The following is a 21193-nucleotide window of genomic DNA, read 5'->3' on the forward strand; positions in this document are numbered from 1 at the left end:
AAACTCTTACCTGATGCATCGTAATGTCTAACCATGAACTTCCCTCTTGCAAACCTGAGAAAAAACGATCTTAATCTTCCCTGGGGACCCTCCTTTCCCCTCCCGGGTGGTACTCCAGTGCTAGAATCTCATGCAACCCCAGGCTTGCAGGACACCCCCACCCCGACCTGGGTCCTCTTCCACCCCAGCTCGGGCCTCATCTAAAGGGCCCCTTCCCAGCAGCATTGCTGCTGCCTCGTTGCCTGCTGCCTGCCCGCCCCGGCTCTGCTGGGACAAGGGCCAGACCCGTGTCTTGGGGACTCTCCACCGCTCTTTTCTGCCCTTTTCCCTAGACCTGGAAGCCCTGGTCTCAGGAAAGTTCTCCTTGTGCGTGTTGGGGGGCCCTGGGGGGAGGTAAAAGAGATGACTCTCTTGAATTATTGATTACCCAGCAGGAACGGTCTCTGTCGAAATGAACGAATGTGGGCGTGAATGAGGGAATCCATCGGACCCTCAGCCCCGGAGACTGGAGCCTCACAGAGCTGGATGGGAGAGGGTCCCAGACAGCCGGGGCCCCAGGGCCGTGGGTGCTGTATGGAGACAGGACAGGCAGAGAGTGTGGGGGGCCACACCCAGTGGGGAACAGGCCCTCTCACTCCCCTCAGGTTTCCTTCCTGTGGGGCCTGCACCCACCTGCTGGCCACTGCAGGCATTACTGTCCTCTCCAAAGTCTGGGCCAGGCTCAGATAAACCCTCCTTTCCTTGATTCTCCCCAGCGCAGCAAGATGATGTAGAACTTTCAGGGGTAGAACAAATGGTGGGAGACCTTGTGACACCCCAACCTGTCAAGTCATGGGCTTCGACCCCAGCAGACGTGAGTGCTGAGTGACCTCTCCTCACCCCAGGGCTGGCACCGTCCCGCACTGGCTTGCCTCCAGCCACCCTGAGCTTTACTTCCAAGACCTTGCTTTTGTCCAGGCTGCATCCCCTCTCTGCCTGCTCAGGCCTCTGCCACAGGGCCTGCTCAGATCACAGGAGGATCTTTGCACCATTTGCTTTGTTCTCTGGGTGCGTCCTACAGCCCGCAGGGACGGCCCGGTGGTGGCACTCCGAGAGTGGTTCCGACCTGCTTCCCATCGGGAGCTGCTCTGCTGTCTGCTTCAGCTCGGCTGCCCTTCACTGGGCCCAGGTTCCGGCCTGGGACTCTCAGATGATTAAGCCCCTGCCAGGGAGGTGCTCATGGCCCAGAAGGGGAAACGTGAACCCAGAGGAGGGTGCAGGAGGGCTGCGTGAGGGCATCGAGTGGTGGCTCAGCAGCCAGGGCCCAGTGGGGCTTCCCAGCACACAACGCTGAGCTGAGCTGTGAGAGGTCCTTTGGGGCTAGCCAGTTCGGCCTCAGCCTTCTCTCGGTGATGTCCTGGAGGCCCAGGAGGTCACGGGGGGGAGTTGGGCTCCTCTCAGTGAGAAGGCCGGGGCCTGGGGTGGGGCTGGCAGGAGAGAGGCTGTAAAAGGCCTGTCCCCGTGGGTGGGGACGAGGGCAGCAGTAATGGCAAGGGGAAGAACTGCTGACGGCTGAGGCTGCTCTGGCCCCTGGGCCCCGCCCCTGCAGGGATGGTTTCACAGCAAGCCGGGGCGCAGCTGAGTTTTGTCCCCAGTTGAAATGAGGCAACCAGGGAGTTGAGCCCAGGCAGGCTGCCCCCAGCAGCTACGCTCTTGTGTGTAGTGACTGTATAGGACTTCATAGAAAGACAATTAACGCGCCACAAGCCCCCCGATTTCTAAAGTGTACCACTCTTCAAGTTTTGGTATCTTTTTATTAACTTTTAAAAATGGTGATAAAAATCTATAACCAGATGTGGCCTGGTCTAGCGCAAGCCTCCCCACTCCCCACCTTCCTGACTGCCCTGTGGTCCTCTCCCCAGATGTGCTGAAATGATCATCAGCATGGACAGCAATCAGATCCACAGCAAAGATCCTCACTATGGAGCCAGCCCCCTTCACTGGGCCAAGACTGCTGAGGTAGGAGGGGCCTGCGGGTGAGTGGCAGATGGGGGGCATACCCAGTGTCCTTTTTGCTCAGCTTTCTGCAGGAAGGAGGTTCCTGAGAGGCCTCTGAGGATGATGCTTGGAGGGCTGATTGGGTAGTGTGCCCTCAGCAGATAGGCCTGAGCAGAGATGACTTCCTGGTTTAGCTCTGCCACTCACTGGCAGGGTGACCATGTCCCTGGCTGGGCTGGTGGGTGAGCAGGGTGTGGTTACCAAGGCCTGGGGAGGAGTCATCTTGTAGGGTCCCAGCGAGGGCACAGGGAGGACAGTTCTTTGCAGGGGAATGGGACCCTGTGAACTCCAGGAAAGGACCTCAAAGCCCCTTGAAACAGTAACATGTCTTTGGCTTTAGTCCTGTAGTTCCAGGGGTGCTGGTGGTGTGGCGCCACAGTCTAGGGCCACCCCTAGAACTGGGACCTGCTGCCTGGACTCCTCTTATTACTAGAACTTTCCAGAAGCTAAAGACCTCTGAGGGACAAAGTGGCAGTCCCTAGGTGCCGCCAGGTTGCCACAGGCCTGCACCCATCTCCGCAGATGGCCCGCGTGCTGCTGAAACGGGGCTGCGATGTGAACAGCACCAGCTCTGCAGGCAACACCGCCCTGCATGTGGCTGTGATGCGTAGCCGCTTCGAATGTGTCATGGTGCTGCTGACCTACGGGGCCAAGGCCGATGCCCGTGGGGAGCACGGCAACACCCCGCTGCACCTGGCCATGTTGGTGAGCCACGCCCCTCTCCCCCGACCCAGCCTAGCCGCTGCCCGTGTGGTGGGCACATTGAGCTGCGCCCATGTTAACCCTAATGGCACAGGAGCCACTGTTCGGAAGGCTCCGTTTTAGACACACCTCTCCATTTTCCAAGCAAGGAGTCAGGCCCCAGACCAGCATTCAGACCTCTGGGCAGCTGGGCATTTGGTCTGTCCTGGGAAACCATGGTGTGCCCCACCCCTTGCCCAGCATCAGATGTCTCCATGTACCCTGCACCATGTTGTCCATGGGGAATGTTTCTTTGCACATGAAGGCTGCACCAGGGCGGCCATGTGCTTAGTCACCTTCAGAGCTGGCTCGCCAGGCTAGGTGCGCCTTCCCGGCCCTGCCTGCTGCTCCCAAAAGTGATCAGCCACAGACCTCCCGTGCCCCCTGGTCCTGGGTCCCGGTCACAGATGATTCTTTGGGAAGGAGCTGGTGAGGTGGGGCCTGGAGGCTTCACTTCCAGATTCTTCCTGGTTATTATCCTCCCTGGGGATACTATACATTTGTCCATTAGGGAACCAGCCTTGAATCTATAGATTTTGGGGGTTGAATGGGGGTGGGAGATCAGAGGGTCCCAGTGTCCCCGTGCTGACGAAAGAGGGGCCCACCGAGTTGATGGGCAGCATGGAAGAGGCCAGGGGTCCCTTTTGTCTTCATTTCCTGAGCCGCTGCCTTCCCCTCTCATTCCATCCTCAACAGAAAGACAACGTGGAGATGGTCAAGGCCCTCATTGTGTTCGGGGCAGAAGTGGACACCCCAAATGACTTTGGGGAGACTCCTGTCACCATAGCCTCCAAGAGTAGCAAGCGTATGTGCTCTGCAGCCTGGGGCCAGAATGGGCGGAAGCGGGGGGCTGCGGAGAGGGGCGGTGGGCCGTGCCATCAGCTCCCAGCATCCTGTCTGCCCCACTTCTCTCCGCCAGTGCCCCAGGTTGCTCCTCACAGTGGCTGAACGCCTCTGGGGGGGCTCCCTAGGGAAGCCTCCTTTTTGCAAACACAGGGACCCTGACTGCTGCATGGAGGCCCAGCAGGGATAGCGAGCTGGCGTCCTCTTCCCTGCAGCCCCATCCCAGGGTGCCAGGGGCCTGTGGGCGGGGTAACCATAGGCAGCAGCAGCAGCTCCGGGGCTTCATTCCTGGGGGGGTGGTGTTCCCTGGTGGAATTGCTTGCAAGAGCAACCGCAGGTCGGGCTGGCCTGGCCCCACACCTACAGTGCTGGCACAGCCTGTGCCCACGGGCACCTGCACCACTGCATGCTCGCTCCGGGAGACTTAGCTTCAGAGCTGGAGAAAGCTTCTCCTGCCTAAAGACCCGGAACCCCCGCTACAGGGTTTCAGGGAGCTGTGGAGGTTTCTGTGATGGTGGGTGTGCTCCTTGTGGCATCCTCCTCAGGTACCCCATCCCGCAGCTAGGGCAGATGCCCCCTGGTTGGCTGATGAGTCCCTTTTGAGCTCTGAAAGAGACACTTCATCCAGCATTTTTGAGACTTGCTGAGCTCAGGCTGGCAACACCAGCGCCTCCAGTAGTCCTCGGTCACCCCCAGTGCCTGCCCCGGCCCCAGCGCCGCTGGGGTCAGGGCAGCTACACGAACGTGACAGACTAGAATTCACGGGCCTAGTCAGGGTGGGGTCAGGTCTCTGAGGTGCCCCTGGTGCCCCCACCTACCCAGGGGGCCCGGTCAGTGGGAGAGAGTTCAGTGTGGAAAGGAGGGGCCTCTGACTTGTCCGAGGCAGCACTTCTGAGCCTGTGCCGTCTCCCCTCCCCAACCCTGACAAGTGGTCACCAGGAGGGCGCTCTTAACTCTGCTGAGAACCATAGGGGCCGACCACCGCCTCTCACTCCCCTCGGAGCAGGGCGCCACCACAGCGCAGCATTCCTTCTCCCAGGAGAGAGCTCAGCCCCCACCGGTCAGCCTGAACAACCTAGGTAGGCCCCCTCCCCTGCCCTCCTCTAGCTGGTCCCCAGGTGCCAGGGTCCGAGCAGTCCTGCGGGGTAGGACACGGCCAGGGTAGAGGTTGTGATGGGAGCCAAGAAGGGGAGGATGTGCGAGGCCGCTGGGCCCCTGGCTGAGGGCACACAGGCCGTTGCCCCTGAGAGGATGCCCTGGACATGGTCTCAGATCTAGGCATCCCCAGGGCACCTGTGAGGTGGGAACTCTCACTGCCTCTCCATGTGCCCTGGGAGCACCAGGTAGGCAGTGGGCTCGATGGGGACCCAGAGCCCTCAACCCTCTGGTTTCAACCAATAGAGTTTCTGTCCCACTGCTGGCAGGCCTGTGTGCCCCCCTCTGCCCCCTCCAGTTGACCTACAAGCTTTTGAACTTGGCCCAGCAACCGGTCTGTGACCAGTGCATCGTAGGTGACCATGAGGCAGCCCCAAGGAGATGGGGATCCTCCTCTGGGCTTTCCGAAGGCTGGCCCACCCGGGGCCCTAGAGGGTTTGGGTGTGGGATCCCCTGGACAGGCCAGTCAGGAAGCGATCCTTAGCAAGCGGCCTTTTTCCTTTTACTGCTGGGGATGCGACAGCCGCTCTAGAAGAGCCCAGCCAGGCCTGGCACTCAGGAGAGGCCAAGCCCACAGCCACCCTCGCCCTGGCTCTGTCTCCTCCCCGCCCATCCCCAGCCAGGTCCTGACCCCTCATCCTGATCTCTCAATTTTACAGGTAGTCAGTGACCCCAGCTGGGCTGGATGGTGGGCCTGGGGCGAGTATGAGATGGTAACGCGCTGGGTCTAGAGGGGCCCGCAGAGCCTGGCCATGCCTCGACTTAGCTGTAGAGCAGTTTGCTCTTCTCCTTTCTCTCGGCCACATGTCCAGACACACGCACCTGCCCTGCCACTGTCCCCTGCCTTTCTCGGCCAGTCTCCTGCTTCTCCTCCCACTGCCTGCGTGCTGGCCCTGGCGAGGGGAGGCACACCGCCCTGTAGCCTCCTGTTTTGCTGCTTCTAGCCACTCAGTGGTGGGAGAGCCTCAGAGCAGGTGCCTTGGCATGGCGGGGCCAGACTTTTGGGGTTGTGCTGCCTGCAGGAGGGTGGCTGATACACTAGGTGGGCATGGCTGGGCCTTGGGCACATGAGAACAGGGGCAGCTGAAGAGTGGTTGGGGCATGTCCCTTCATTCCAGAGTTAGACCCCCAGGAGCATCCTGGCTTGAGCCTTTTAGCTGAATGACCTTGACTGAGTAACATGATCGCTGTCACTGGAAAAGCGGTTCCTACGGCAGTGTTGTCGGCAGCACTGGCCCCATGCGTGAAGCCATGCTCAGTGCACTGCATGTCGGGGGTGCTTGTGCTTTGAGCTTTGGGAGGAAACCCAAAGCTGGTCCAGGGGCTGGCTGGGCATGAGTGGGGGTCCTCCCCAGAGCAGTAGAGTCCCCCTACATTCCAGTCTCCCCCTGAGGGGCCTGTGAGCCCTGGAGACCAGGAATCCTCGCTCTTGCCAGAGGCAGTGGGTGAGGGTACAGCTCCAGTGGGTTCTTGGGACCCAGGATGGGGGCACAGCTGCCTGGCCTCAGCTCACCCCGCCTATGCCCCACAGAGCTTCAGGACATCGTGCACATCTCCCGGGCCCGGAAGCCGGCCTTCATCCTGAGCTCCCTGCGGGACGAGAAGCGGACGTAAGTAAAGGAGGGAGAGGGCCTGTGCTGCATGCCCCAAGACAGGCTCAGGCTTTTGTCTGGTCTGCACCAGCTGCGAGGTGGCTCAAGAGGCTCATAGAGAAGAGACTGAGTCTAGGGCCTGACTCAGCAACTCTGGGCTCAAGCCTGTGGGCCCCTCCCCCACCCTGTCTTGGTTGGGCGGGGGGGGGGGGGGGGGGGGATTGCCCAGCTTCTCCCTGGAGACGGCCCTCACCTGCTGCCACGCTGAGTCCCTGGACCTCTCATTGCACCCCACTAACCCTCCTCCCTCCCCAGAGCTACTGCGGTGAGCTGATTCCACACACCTGAGCAGCCCAGGCCCATGCTAGGAGGCAGCCTGGGTGGTGGGTCCAAAGGAAGAAGCCCCAGCCCTATCGTGGAGCACAGGCCCTGGTGCCCAGTGCCAGCACCTGCCAGCAGGGCAAGGAGCCAGGACAAATGTGCCTCCATGGGCTGCGCTCTCCCCCTCTCTCTTCAAGATAGTTAACTTAGTTGTTTTCTGATGATTACTGGCCTTAGGAAGGCCCCAGTAGCTTCATCTCACAAGTGCAGAACCTGAGTGCCAGGGGAGTGACTCCTCACGGTCACACAGAATGAGTGTCAAAGCAGACACCCACATCCAGGTCTCCCTAGTCTGTGCCCCTCTGCCACTGCCGACTTCTCCTGCTGGGCCCTCAGTGCCAGCCCCTGCAGGGAAGCAGTGCCAGGCAGCTGCAGGGCGAAGCTCTGCCTCTTCTCACCGGAGGCTCGACTTCCTCTTGGCTGCTCCACTCACTTGTGCAGTCATCCTGTGACGTTGCCCTGGGGGTGTCCCTACGCAAAGCACATACTTGCTCACACACACACATGCACGTGCACACCCACTTGTGCACCTGTGCAGGGTCTAGCGAGGCAGCTGGTGCTGCACCAGAGGGAGGACCAGAGGGAGGACCGACGTGTCGCACCAGCAAGAGGAAAGGCAGGTTCCCCAGTGGAGCAGGGAGTCTGCAGCGTCCTCCCTGGAGCAGCCCCAGCCAGCCAGGACACCCTTGTGCGATCATCCTCGGGTGGCCTGGGAACCATTAGCTCGGCTGGTCCTTCCATTGCCAGTCCTTGTCCTTGAAGGGTCTCTTGCTTGTTTGCTGCAGCCTCTTTACTCAGGGGCCCTGCAGGCCTCTAGCCACATGCTGTTACCCTCTAACTTGCTGCAGGTCTGGGGGCTGGAGGTGGTGCTCAGCGCTGGGAGAGCTAGAGAGAGCCGTGGCTCCCCTCAGGGAACCTCCAGTGGGCAGGGGGTGGGGGGAGAACGCTGGTAAACACGTGCACCAGGAGGGGTGAGCCCCAGCAGGCTGGTGACAGGGTCCTGAGGTGGCAGGGGAGGCCACTCTCAGCAGGGGCACATCCGCTGAGATGAAGGGATGGGACCAGAAGGAAGGTTCCAGGTCTGGGAGCTGGGCCCGCCAGACCTGGGGACCATGTCAGGGCCTGTGGGAGCAGGTAACTCAGGAGTGAGCTGCCTGAGGCAGCAGCCTCACTTACCCCATCTGTGACTCTGGGTGGTCATGGACGCCTGAGCTGCATTCCTTCGGGTGTGACAGGGAGTTCTTCCTTGAGGGGGCTGGGGATTGAAGTGAGTTCTTGCTGGCCGCCCTGCCACATCCCACAGGCACTGAGCTCCCCAGTGTTGGGCTAAACATTCCTCCAGGGCTGCTGAGCCTGGATGCTCAGGGGCATGGGCTGGGGAGCCGGTGCTCAGGGCACCCTCTCTCCTGCTGCTGCCCCCACGCAGCCACGACCACCTGCTCTGCCTGGACGGCGGGGGTGTGAAAGGCCTGGTCATCATCCAGCTGCTCATCGCCATTGAGAAGGCCTCGGGCATCCCCACCAAGGACCTCTTCGACTGGGTGGCCGGGACCAGCACAGGGGGCATCCTGGCCCTGGCGATTCTACATGGTGAGGACAGACCCAGAGGGGTGGCGTGGGGTGACACCTGCCCTCACGGGGGACTGAGTTTGTTTTCCCAGCTTTTCAAAGAAGGCCGTGGGCAAGGAGCGGGCCTGTGAGCCCTCTGGGAGCTCCTGAGGGTTTTGGGGTCAGAGGCTGGAGGGAGAAGAGCGGGTTGTGTAGGCAGCCCAGGCAGAGCTGATTGCTCTTCGGTGAAGGCAGCCTTTTTTTGTCATTGCTTCAACCACCCTTCCCCAGGCCCCTTGAGGCCTCTAAACCTGCTGGAAATAAGGAAAACCTTTTCAGTTGGTGGATGGGGGAGTCACAGAATCAGCGAAGGCCAGCGCCCTTGTCTGCCCATGTCATTTTACCTGTGGGGAAATGACAGCCCTCAGGGAGGGGAGGCCACAGCCACCTAGCCCGCCTGCGGGGTAGGACCGCCCAGCACTCCCGAGGCTGCCTGCCCAAGCTGCTGTCACTGCTGCATCACGAAGCTGCCTGGGCGCTGCCCTTACTGGACTGACTACTGGACTTAAGTGGTATCTCTTTAGGGAGGCCTCTGGGTGGTGAGATACTGTGAGGGGCCCTCCCCGAGCAGGGTCCAGCTGCCACCCCAATGGGACGTGTCCTTGGCCTCAGTGCCTCTAGCCAACAACCCTGCCCACATGCTGGTCAGATTCCACACTTTCCGGAACGGCCTCAGACCTGGAGGCCTCCTGAGGGGACCCTCCGCTCCCGGGCCTCAGGGCCTACGGCCCAGGCTGGGCTGCGGGGGGGGGGGGGGGGGGGCACAGAACGCTGGGTGCTCACTGTGTGAGGAGGCCACACCGGGCAGTCCAGGGCGCACGGACACAGGGCACCACCAGCCTAGAGGGCAGCTGAGAACAACTTGCCGGGACCATGTTGCCATAGTATTGAAAGTCTACTGCCTGGCACTTCCCTGGGTTTTAAGAATTCTCACCTCGGGCCTGTGAAGTTACAGATGGGAAACTGAAGGCCAGAGAGGGTCACCCAGGCGACCAGGGCAGAGCCAGCATCTCTGTCTACGCGCTCCCCATGGCTCCAGGCCCCAGAGCTCCAGCTGGGGTGGTGCCTGGGTGAGCCCAGCCCTGTGCCGCAGTGCCCACCGTGGCAGCCTCTGGTTCCCGCAGCCGGCTGTTGGGGGCCAGCCCTGGCGTCTCCCCCACATCCCTCCACCCCTGTTCCCAGGCAAGTCCATGGCCTACATGCGTGGTGTGTACTTTCGCATGAAGGACGAGGTGTTCCGGGGCTCGCGGCCCTACGAGTCAGGGCCCCTGGAGGAGTTCCTGAAGCGGGAGTTTGGAGAGCACACCAAGATGACGGACGTCAAGAAGCCCAAGTAAGCTCCAGGGCAGGCGCCCTGCTTGGCCCCTCAGCTCTCCCCAGGTCCTGGTCTGTAAAAGGTGGGTGACTGGTGCGAGGGGCTTCTCCTGGGGAACACGGTGGAAACCCTCTGCCCATGGCTGATGTTCCCACAAAAACACCATGTCCCTGGGTTAGAGGGGTTGGTGTGAGTGGAGGGGTGTGTGTGTGTGTGGGGAGATTATGTGTGTGTGGGGTGGGCGGGGGCAGGCTGGCGAGCTGCTTCCAGTCTGGGCAGGAGAGGAGTGATGTGAAAAGGCGGCAGCCATGTGAAGTGGCGTGTGTCTGAGGTTCCCAGAAGAGCCTGCAGCACTGCTCCTTCTCCGTGGTTCCCCCACCCCACCAACTATATTGTCTGCCTCACGCTGTCTCACCGGCTCAGTGGGCGCCCCTGAAGCTGGAACATGACCAGTTGTAGCTGTAGTCCCAGCATCTAGCCCAGTGCCTGCCCCGCTGACTGACCGTCCATCACGCAAGAGGGAGGGAGCACTTCTTGGAGGAAGTGGAGTACGAGGGAGTCCTAGAGGGTGCGGTAGACCTTTATTCATAAAAAGGCTTTTTTTTTAAACTTTTTTCCCCTCTACCACGCTACTCATGCCTGTGCTCCATCTGCCTCCCTCCGCCACCCCTCCACACTTTCCCACACTTTTTGCCATGTTTAAATTTTTATTCCTTCTGTTGTTTGCATGTTTTTTGGGAATTTATAGTCCACAGATGAGGGAAACCATATGAAATTTGTCTTTCACTTTTTGACTGATTTCACCCAACATAATTACCTTGAAGTCCATCCATTTTGTCCCAAATGCCATCATTTCATCTTTCTTCACAGATGTGTAATATTCCATTGAGTATATGTTCCGTGGTTTCTCTCTCCATTCATCTGTTGAAGGGCTCTTGCGCAGGTGCCATGATTTGGCATTTGTAAACAGTGCTGCTATGTGCATAGGTGGAGAGAGATCTTACCATATTAGATTTTTTCGTATTCTTCTTGTAAGCTATTTTTGGGTAAATAGCTACTAGCGGTATTGCTGGGTCATATGGAATTTCCATTTTCATTTTCTTGAGAAATCTCCACATCGTTTTGCACACAGGTTGTGTCACCTTGCATTCCTACCAACAGTGGATGTGAGTTCCTTTCTCACCACAACCTTGCCAACATTTGTTAATTCTCTTCTTTTTTCTATGGGCCATTCTCATAGGGTTGAGGTGGTATCTCAGTATGGTTGTAATTTGCAATACTCTTATAATAAGTGATGTTGAGCATTTTCTCATAAGTCTGTAGGCTGTCTGAACATCTTCTTTCAAGAAGGCCCTTTACCCATTTTGTAATTGTGTCGCTTGTTTCTTTCTTGTTGGTTGTGTCACTACTTGGTACATTATTTTTTTCCCATTCTGTAGATTTCCTTTTTGTTTTTGTGACGGTTCCTTTTTTTTTTTTTTTTTAAGATTTATTTTAGTTATTTATGCATACAAGAGCTGGGGTACAGGCCAGAGGTGCTGGTGGTGAGAACATTCACCAGAGACAGAGTGGGGAGCAGAACAGGCAGATCTACTGAAATACACTGCTGAGGGGAGCAGTGGGGAGACAGGAGAGGTCTGCTGCACCATGTGGGTTGCTCCCTGGCTGGGGATAGAACTTGTGCTACAGAAGCTAGGGATAGCTTCATAGTGCTGAGGCTTCACCCCTTGTGCCACCAGGGAGGCCCTTGTGGTTTCTTTTGAGGTATAAAAGCTTTTAAGTTTGAGGTAGTCCCACTTGTTTATTTTTGCTTTTGTTTCCCTTGCTGTTGGGTCGTTTTCCCAAGTGCATCTTTGTGGCAGCTGTCCTGTCGTGTGTCCTCTATATTTTCATTTGCGAATAGTGACAGTTTTACTTCTTTCCCAATTTGGATTCCTTTTGTCTTTTTTTTTTTTTTTTTTAAGATTTATTTATTGGGCCTCCCTGGTGGTGCAGCGGTAGAGCGCTGGGTTGCGAAGCTGCCTGCGGCCTCTGCGGCGCTGGTTCAATCCCCAGCTGCTCCCCGGCCACCGGAGGAGGGTCCCACATGGAACGCAGACCTCTCCTGCCGCCCGCTGCTCCCCTCAGCAGTGGACTTCGGTCCTTCTGCCTGCTCTACTCCCTGCTCTGTCTCTGGTGAATTCTCTCACCCTCCCACGCCTCTGACTGTACCCAGTGCATGTATAAACAAAACAAACGAATAAATAAAAAAAAACATGCCTCTATTAAAAAAAATAAAATAAACAAGCCTCTGACATTTAAAAAAAAAAAAGATTTATTTATTTATATAAGCACTGGGTATAGTCAGAAGCACGGGAGGGTGAGAGAATTCACCAGAGCCAGAGTGGGGAACAGAACAGGCAGAAGGACCGAAGTACACTGCTGAGGGAAGCAGCGGGCGGCAGGAGAGGTCTGTTGCACCATGTGGTGCAACAGGGTCTGTTGCGACCCTTGCCCGCAGCCGGGGATCGAACCGGCGCTGCAGAGGCTGAGGGCAGCTTCGCAGCCCAGCGTTCAACCACTGTACCACCAGGAGAGGCCCACCTTTTATGTCTTTTTCTTGCCTAATTGCTTAAGCTAAGACTTCAAAACTATGTGGAATCACCATGGTGATAGTGGACTTTCCAGTCTTGTTCCTGATCTTAGTGGAAATGCTCTCAGCTTTTCACCATTGAGTATGACATTGGCTGTGGGTTTGTCATATATGTTTAATATATAATGTTTATTTTTTAATTATTTTAAAGATTTATTTATTATTTGTGCATACAAGAGCTGGGGTACTGGCCAGAGGTATGGGTGCTGAGAGGATTCAACAGAGACAGAGTGGGGAACAGAACAGGCAGAGTGACCAAAGTGCACGGCTGAGGGGAGCAGCAGGCGAGCCAGGAGAGGTCTCCTGTGCCATGTGGGCCGCTCCCTGGCTGGCCAGGAAACAAACTCGTGCTGCAGTGGCTGCAGACAGCTTCATAGGTTGCATCTTAACCCCCTGTGCCACCAGGGAGGCCCAATATATATAATGTTTAAATAGGTTCCATTTAGTCCCATTTTTTGGAGTTTTTAGCATAAATGGATATTGGATCTTGTTGAATGATTAACCAAAAGACAATCTTTTGAAAGAAATTTTGTATATTTTATTCTAGACACTTTTTCTTTTTATTGGGATGAACTAGAACATGCCTTTAGCAAAGTACATGAAGCAGTTCATTGAATAATTATAAAGAAAATACCCGCCTAACCACCAACCACATCCAAAGCTCCTTGCTCGTGTCTCTCCCCACACTTCCGCCCCCCACCCAGCTCCTGCCTCCTGCTGCCCCACCATTTCTGAGTGGTGACAGGATGTCCTGGCTTCTCGGTGTGGTTGAAGAAGCACCAAGTGAGGGAAAGAGCCACGCAGCGGGGTTGGACGTGGGCAGGTCTTGCTTGTCTCTGGGCTGTGGTTGTCTCGCCTTCCCCTCCGTCCTGCGCTGGGCAGCGGGGTGGAAGCTGTCACTGTGGGGGCGTCCATCAGGCCAACCACCTTGGTACATTCCTCCCCGGTCCCTGGGACACCTGGGTTGGTGCCGTCAGGCACTCTTGCTGGGAGACGCTGTTTTCTGGCCTGGGCATGTGCGAGTTTCCCCGCGATGTCAGCCTTGGAACAAGCTGCTGGGTCTCAGGGCACCCGGGCCTCAACTCTGAGAGAGTCTGCCCAACTACTTTCCAAAGTGGGGGCTTCTCCTTTCACCCCATGAGCAGAGTTTGCTCTGCATTCTCTCCAGTGTTTGATTATCGGCCAATATTTTCATCCTCGCCAGTGCGGGTGCTGTAAAACATGTTGGGGGGGTCCTCCATTTGCTTTATATTTTCATTTTCCTGCTTAGAAGGCTGAACGCCTTTTCATTTGCATGGAGGCCACATGGATCTCCTGTTCAAGTATTTTGCCTATTTTTGGCAAAATTGGGATGTGTGATTTTGGGGCCAGAAAACTTAATGATCTTTTTCGTATTTTGAAAACTAGTCCTGATGGATCACGGTTTTGGGATCACTTCCCCGCTGCCATGGCTTGTCTGCTCACGCTCTCCATGGGGTTTTGTTGCGGAACGGATGTTCTTGATATAGTAGAATTTATAAATATTTCCCTTTGTATAGTTTGTGCTTTTTCTGTCTCTCTTAAGAACCACTTCCTCAGCCTGAGGCAGGAAGCTGCTTTCCTGTGTCAGGTCAGAAAACTCTCCAGAGCTGCCTTTCCAGCTCAGCACATTCCTCCACCTGGAACTGATTTTTGTGTCCAGATTCTTGTGTCCACACGGATAAGCCGGTTCCCAGTTTCATGGGCGCAGAGTGTCTCTCCTCTGCTTCAGGCCCTACTTTCTCCGCACTGGGCCAAGGGCCCTTGCTGGGGTCTGTTAGGGCCGAACCACAGCGCTTCACTAAATCTTAGGATCTGGGTGGCAGGGCCACCTCTGTCCTTGTATGTTTGTTTTCTGTTTCATTAATCTCTGTTTTTATATACTTACTCCTGTTGATACTTTCTTTGGGTTTGCTTTTTGTTTTAATAACTCTGTGACCTGAGGGCCTGCGCTGTTTCATGCCAGTCCTTTAAAAGTTGTTCAGACGGCATCTGTGGCTTCCACATTGTTTCTGGAAACATCCTCATGTGCACTTTCAAAGAAGTTGGATTCTGCGTTAGCTGGCTGCCAAGTTCTATACTTGATCAAGTTGTATTGGCTAAGACCACTGTTTAAAATTTCCAAATCTGCCATATCTTTACTAATCCTTTGTCTGCTTTTTTCTCAGTTTCTAAGAGAGGTTTGCTGAATCTTCTATTGTGAGGATTTGTAGTTCTGCCCCCCCCTTTTTTTTTTTACTATTTTTTATATTTGGCACTATGCTGTTAAAGGGCATGTGAGCTTAAATGTTGATGTGGCTTTCTGGTGATGGGAAGCTCATAATTAAGCAACATCCCTCTTTATCTGTAGGAATTTTTTTGTCCTTCAATCCCATTTTACGTGGTGTCAGTATAGTTACCCCGGCTCTCCTTGGTGATATCTGCATGGTCTGTCTGTGCTCACCCTTTAGCTACCCCTTCCTGAATCCTTAGGTTCTAAGTATATCTCTTATATACAACATATAGGTGGAGTTAGTCTCTAATCTGCTGCTCTCTTTCTTACCTGGAATATTTAGTCCTTTTATAGGTTTGTAGTTCATAGTTATAGCTTTATTTCAGCTAATTAGTGAGGTCTGATTGAGCTGATTGGCTTGACTATCAGGACCTTCAGCGGATTAATATCACAGTTTGTGATATTCATTGATGGCTACATGATGACTGAGGTATTCGGGATAACATGGATCATCCTGTTTTGTTCTTTTTCTCTTTCTTGCCTTCTTTTGGATTTACTGAATACTTTCAATTACTATATCCCACCATCTCCCAGTAGCTTGAAGTTTGCACTTGTTCATTTTTAGTGCATACATAACTTATAAAAGACTAAATTTAATTGCTCCCACTACCCTCCCCTCAGATAAGCAAGGATTTTTAAATACTTTAATTCCATATACCCCCTTATCTTAATTATTTTCTGTATTGTAAATCTATTTTTTTGCTAAGCCTTACAAGACATTATTATTATTATTATTTTAAAAGTTGGTGTTCATTTAGATTTATTCAGACTTATCCAGTGGCGTGCTGGTAAGCCAGATCTCTAGGGGAAGAAGCCCTGATTTATGTTTTCAGTTCCCACAGCATAAATCCTCCCACAGTGTCTGATGTCAGTGGCCAGCAGTCTGGCCACAGGCCATGAGGGTGGCAGTAGGTAGGCTCCCACAAACCACCATGAGTGGCTGTAGCACACGTGGAGTTTGGATATACAGCTGCGTAGGTGTGTGTGGGTGTGCATATGTGTTTGTATGAATCACTTTCTTGCACCCCAAACTTTGCTCTGTGACCACTTTCCTTCTGTCTAAAGTACATCCTTTTGGCTTTCCCCTAAAGAGGGTCTGTCCGTAGTGAATTACCCACCAGCAGGATCATTTGAAATTATTTCACTCAATCTTCCTGAGTGACCCGTCCCTCCCTTTTTTTTTTTTTTTTGCTACTCTCCTTTTCATCTTCTTTTGAATCACTGTTTTTGTGTTCTTTGGGTAGATCCCTAGTAGTGGAATTGCCGGGTTGTATGGTAGCTCCATTTTCAGTAGACTGAGGAACCTCCACACAGCTCTCCATAGTGGTTGGACCAGTCTGCACTCCCACCAGCAGTGCAGAAGAGTTCCTTTTTCTCCACACCCTCGCCAACATTTGTTGTTGCTTGCTTTTTTGGTATTAGCAGACTATTTTTAAAAAGCAATATACGTGTAGCCACAATCTTAAGCCCGTGGTGTTCCTTGGTGTTAAAAAACCATATGTGAGGCCTTGAATGAGACTCTCTTCCTCCAGAGTATCTCAGGTTCTCCCTTCCAGGTACTTGGGTACCTGCCATCCGGGGCCACCCAGACTAACTTCATGGGGACTTCCTCCACATGATGTGAATTTAGGTGACAAATCTGCAAGAGGGTTAGTTTATGGTTTTATGTTTGTTTTTTTTAAAGATTTATTTATTTATGCATACAAGAGCTGGGGTGCAGGCCAGAAATGTGGGAGGGTAAGAGGATTCACCAGAGACAGAGTGGGGAGCAGAACAGGCAGAATGACTCAAATACACTGCTGAGGGGAGCAGTGGACGAGGCAGGAGAGGTCTGTCTCACCCTGTGGTTTGCTCCCCGGCCGGCCGAGGATCGAACTCATGCTGCCGAGGCTGCGGATAGCTTCATAGTACAGTGCTTTAACTCCTTGCGCCACCAGGGAGGCCCTGTGGGTGTATGTTTTCAGGGACTTTTTTTTCTTCCTCCTTTGCCTACTGCCAAGGCCACTTCCCTCACAGCTGCCAGGGGTGGGAAAGGAGCAGGTTTATCTCTAGTTCACCTTTACCTTAGAGTGTAGCCCTTTGGGGTCCCAACCTGATGTGAGGGTATCTCCCATTAGACCCCTAACCTTTGCTGGGCCCTGGGCTTTGCCTTCTGCCCATCTGGCTCCACGAGGCATCGATACTGACATCCACGTTTGCTGCGTTTGCTGTCTCCTTTCAGTTCAAGGCCGGCTCTGCGCTACTTTTACTTTTGGGGATTCTCACCCTCAGAGCTCACCTCTCTTATCAGGTCTTTGATCCTTCTAAGATTTTTTTAAAATGCTTTCTCAGGACCTAGTTTTTTGTGGCAGGGTTGCTCAGTTACCCTTTCCATGGTGTCCCAGGCTGGGGCGCTGAACTCTTCCCTGCACAGAGGCTATTTCCCCCTTTCCTTTCTATTTTTCTTTACAGCATAAAAAATACATATCGGCGTCACTCTGAGCACCTTGCAAGCATCGCTCTGAATAGCTGCAAAACTCCCATCGCGTCCTTACCCGCGCCTGCTGCCGCCAGAGTGCTGCTTCCCGCTCTGCTCGCTGTGGCAAGCCGCATACAGGGGAGCACGTGTCGCTGAGATGACTTGTTAGGGGGCATTTTCCAAGTGAAATTCCCAGAGCGAAGAGGCCCAACGTGTGTCAGGGTCTTAATACATGTTCATCCTTAGGGGGCTTCGTCGGCGCACGCTCCCCGCAGGGCTTTAGGGTGTCACCTGCATCGGTCAGCATCGGCGGGAGCCTTCGTCAGGAGGTTCCAGCCGCACGTGGTAGGACATGGAAGGGGCACAAAGGCGACATGGTGAAAAGTCGCCTCTCACTCTCCTCCCGGAGCCACAGCTCAAGTCAGCTCGTGGTTGCCAGGCACCCCTCGTGGGTCCTTCCAGAGTTACCCTCTGGCCAAGCAAAGGGTACATAGGCTTAAAAAAAACCCTTGGTGGCCCGGCCACACTGTCCTGCTTTCCACGTAGCCATTCACCTCGGTGCCCACTGCCAGCTCACACAGGTGTCCCCGCTCACCCTGCGTGACCCCAACCCGCTGGGTGGGCAGAGTGGCGCCTGGGCCGCCCGCCGACGTCCCACTGCGACAGAGGGCGCTCCCGTCCTCTCCGGGGGTTGCTGTAGTGGCTGTTTGCAGCTTGTGCGTGCCCAGCTCCCACGTGGAGTCTCAGGATGTGTTCCCAGGATCGTCTGCGGGGCTCGCGGGCCCCTGGGTAGCTGCTGTCCGTGCCTGGGACGGCAGCGGAGTGTGAAGGGAGGACACGGGCAGTGACGCCAGGTGTCCCGCCCCTTCTTGCTCCTCTCCAGGGTGATGCTGACGGGGACGCTGTCTGACCGGCAGCCGGCCGAGCTCCACCTCTTCCGGAACTACGAGGCCCCGCAGTCCACACGGGAGCCTCGCTTCAGCCAGAATATCAACCTAAAGCCTCTGACTCGGCCCTCAGGTTAAATGCGTGTTTAAGTGAATCTGTGGGATTTTTTGGCCTGAGAAGCCGTGGGGCGGGAGTTGTAGGCCTCCCCCCAGGCATCCCAGGCCACCACCTTCCCACCCACTGCCTTGTCTGCTCTCCCAGGTCTTTACAGCTGAGGCCAGGGGTGCTGCCAGGCCCGCGGCACCTAGAGGAGGTCCCTCGGCCACTCCCTGCCTTCCACCAAGATGGTGGGGCGGACGCCACAGCCTTGTGGGGCCTGCTCCTCAGAGTTCCCAGCCTCTCCCTCTTCCCGCAGCCGTGTTTACACACACAGGCTCACACACATGCGCACGCATCCCCTGGGATCTGAGGTGCAGGGTTTTATACCAGCCCTTTGTGTCACCTGGCCATACTCCTCTCCCCACCCCCCAGACCAACTAGTGTGGCGGGCAGCCCGAAGCAGTGGGGCAGCCCCCACCTACTTCCGGCCCAACGGGCGCTTCCTGGATGGCGGGTTGTTGGCCAACAACCCCACGCTGGACGCCATGACTGAGATCCATGAGTACAACCAGGACTTGATTGGCAAGGTGAGCGCTGCTTCAGGTTGGAGGGGCTGCCCGTGACCGCCCACTGCCGACATGACACCCCATTTCCACAACTGTGAGGATTGACTCCTCGGGGAGCCGTTGGTTTTGTTCGTACACTCATTCATTCGTGCAGCCACAGGAATTTTTGCTCACGTTGAACTTGCTTGATTGGTGGTGTCTCCTCAAAGTATTGTGTTTAGAGGGGTCCTGAGGCCCCATCTAAATTAAGGGGTGAAGAGTGTCATGTTTGGTTACAGGGACTGCACGGGTGGGTGGGCAGCAGGCACGCCAGGTACAGCCCTGCCAGTCACAGTCCTCCCCACCCCCAGACTAGCGCCTGCCCCAGGGGCTCACCTCCAGGGGACCCTCCCTCCAAGTTTCTAGTGCTGTGAGAGGACCGTCAGCGGGCCTGGGGCTCAGCAAGAGCTCACAGAGGAGGGGTCCCCATCAGGAGAGCTTTGGGGACCGCGCAGTGCAGACTTAGTGACAGGGAAGAGAAGTGGCTCTCGGCCCCAGGGGCTCAGCAGGGCGACGTGGCCCAGGCAGGCTTCCGCAGAGGTGAGAGCGGGGCCCGGAACCAGGGTTTTGCCTGGCTCTGCCCCTGCTTCACTCAGCCATTGCTGGAGATTGTCACAGGCTTCCACACTCTTATCTGTGAAGTTCTAGGACAATGCGGCACCCAGGCACCCTATCCTTGCTGACTGCGTCATCAGAGAGTCCCAGATGTAGCTCGGCCGTCAGAGACAAGCGCCCTCTAGGGGCCAGACACAGCAGGGCAGCCTTCCTGCAGGAGGGCCTCCCCGCTGTCTGAGCACCTCATAGAGTGGGTGAGGGCAGGGGTGCCCAGCCAACTGGCACAGCTTGTTCTGCAATGAAGGAGGCAGCACTGGCTGCACTGCTGCCCCAGGAGACCAGTGACCCCCTCACTATCCCCAGGACCCCACTATGGGCCTCTATCACCCCTGGGTGCCCCCCCCACCCAAGGAAAGATTCAGGGGGTGGGAGAACATCTCCTTCAACTACCCCTATCTGTTCCCACCAGGGTCAGGGTGACAAGGTGAAGAAACTCTCCATCGTCGTCTCTCTGGGCACAGGGAGGGCCCCCCAGGTGCCTGTGACCTGTGTGGATGTCTTCCGCCCCAGTAACCCCTGGGAACTGGCCAAGACGGTTTTTGGGGCCAAGGAACTGGGCAAGATGGTGGTGGACTGTGTGAGTATAAGCCCCCTCCCCAGGTCAGTTTCCCAGACCTCAGCTCAAGGCGGTGTTCTCGGCCCCTCTGTGGGATGGCAGGGCTCTGTCAGCCCATTCTAGTTAGCCAGCTTGAGGGGTAGAGTCCCCTGAGTCAAGATCTTGTGCTGACAGGGGCCCTCAGTGACCACCTGCCATGGGAGTTTTCATGCATCCTTTAGCTGCAGACCCGCCTGTAAGGAAGCCCAGAGTGTCCCTTGGACAAAAGCTGTAGCAAGTGCGGATATGAGGCCCAGCCCCTCAGCATGTCCCCCTACATGCTCACTGGCCCTGAATGGGTGCCACTGCCCCTCCTGAGACCAGGGCCCCTCTGATGCACAGCTGGGAAGTCACTGTGGCCCAGGCAGCGGACTCGCCCGAAGTCACTGCTGATGGCTGGCTAAGCCAGACTAGGCTAGAGCCTGGGGCCCTAGGCAGGGGCTGTGGGGCCGTGTGGGCTGGCCACTCACAGGGGCTGCTTCTCGCCAGTGCACAGATCCAGATGGGCGAGCTGTGGACCGGGCCCGGGCCTGGTGTGAGATGGTGGACATCCAGTACTTCAGGTGAGGGCTGAGCACCTCACCCGGCCTGCTGAACCTGGGGACCTTCCCCACCCCGGCCCCTGCATGGACCCCCTCCCCCCAGGGGCTGCCGTATGCCCCAGGGCTGCCATGTGTCCCGGGCCTGCCCCAAGCCTAGCTCTCGTCCCCACCCAGGCAGAGCATCCTGGGGTGACCACTCCTCCTTGCCCCGGACAGATTGAACCCCCAGCTGGGGGCGGACATCATGCTGGACGAGGTCAGCGACATGGTGCTGGTCAACGCTCTCTGGGAGACCGAGGTCTACATCTACGAGCACCGCGAGCAGTTCCAGAAGCTCATCCAGCTGCTGCTCTCACCGTGAGGCTGCCAGGCCCAGCTGTGCCTGCCCGGGCCAGCTCCCCTCCACAGACTGGCCTCGAGGGCACCAGTGCCTGGCCCATGGCTGGTCCCGAAGGCCCCTGTTCCTCTGTCCCCACCTCTGGCACTGTTTGTCATTCAAGGCTGCCTGTCTCCAGCAGTCCGCGCCTCACTGGGGCCCTTGCCCTGGTCACCAAGGACAACTAGTTCTTGGGTCCTCGCCCCATCAGCTCAAACACTAAGGGTGCCGGTGCACCCCAACCCTAACTCCCAGGGGCTCTAGGCTCTTCCTGGTCCCCAGGGGGTACAGCTGCTCCTCCCATCCCCTGCCCTCATCCCTGGAGGTGGGGGCTAGAGAAAAGGGCCATCGCAAAAAAAAAAAAAAAAGAAAAGAAAAGGGTCATCGCCCAACCCCATCAGCAGGGACACTCCAGGAATGG

At 56.2% G+C, this 21193-nt stretch overlaps 1 protein-coding gene across 4 annotated transcripts in view; it reads left to right on the forward strand.

Moving 5' to 3' along the window:
* The window catches only part of PLA2G6 (phospholipase A2 group VI), a gene marked incomplete at both ends in the record, with an annotated part of 36688 nt that extends 15931 nt beyond the window's left edge, over positions 1-20757 (forward strand). For 2 of the 4 annotated variants that reach the window (XM_084255085.1, XM_084255086.1), the window contains 12 exons: positions 1902-1998; positions 2560-2742; positions 3475-3583; positions 4551-4700; positions 6308-6386; positions 8176-8339; positions 9540-9690; positions 17936-18072; positions 18472-18626; positions 19669-19836; positions 20344-20417; positions 20613-20757. In XM_084255085.1, the coding sequence (XP_084111211.1) occupies positions 1902-1998; positions 2560-2742; positions 3475-3583; positions 4551-4700; positions 6308-6386; positions 8176-8339; positions 9540-9690; positions 17936-18072; positions 18472-18626; positions 19669-19836; positions 20344-20417; positions 20613-20757 (1612 nt within the window). The remainder of the gene's footprint in view (positions 1-1901; positions 1999-2559; positions 2743-3474; positions 3584-4550; positions 4701-6307; positions 6387-8175; positions 8340-9539; positions 9691-17935; positions 18073-18471; positions 18627-19668; positions 19837-20343; positions 20418-20612) is intronic. The other 2 variants (XM_084255083.1, XM_084255084.1) reach the window with 2 other exon arrangements.
* Between the last annotated feature and the right edge of the window lie 436 nt (positions 20758-21193).

This window comes from Talpa europaea (assembly GCF_964194135.1).
Source record: "Talpa europaea genome assembly, chromosome: 15".
In the NCBI taxonomy this organism is placed as follows: domain Eukaryota; kingdom Metazoa; phylum Chordata; class Mammalia; order Eulipotyphla; family Talpidae; genus Talpa; species Talpa europaea.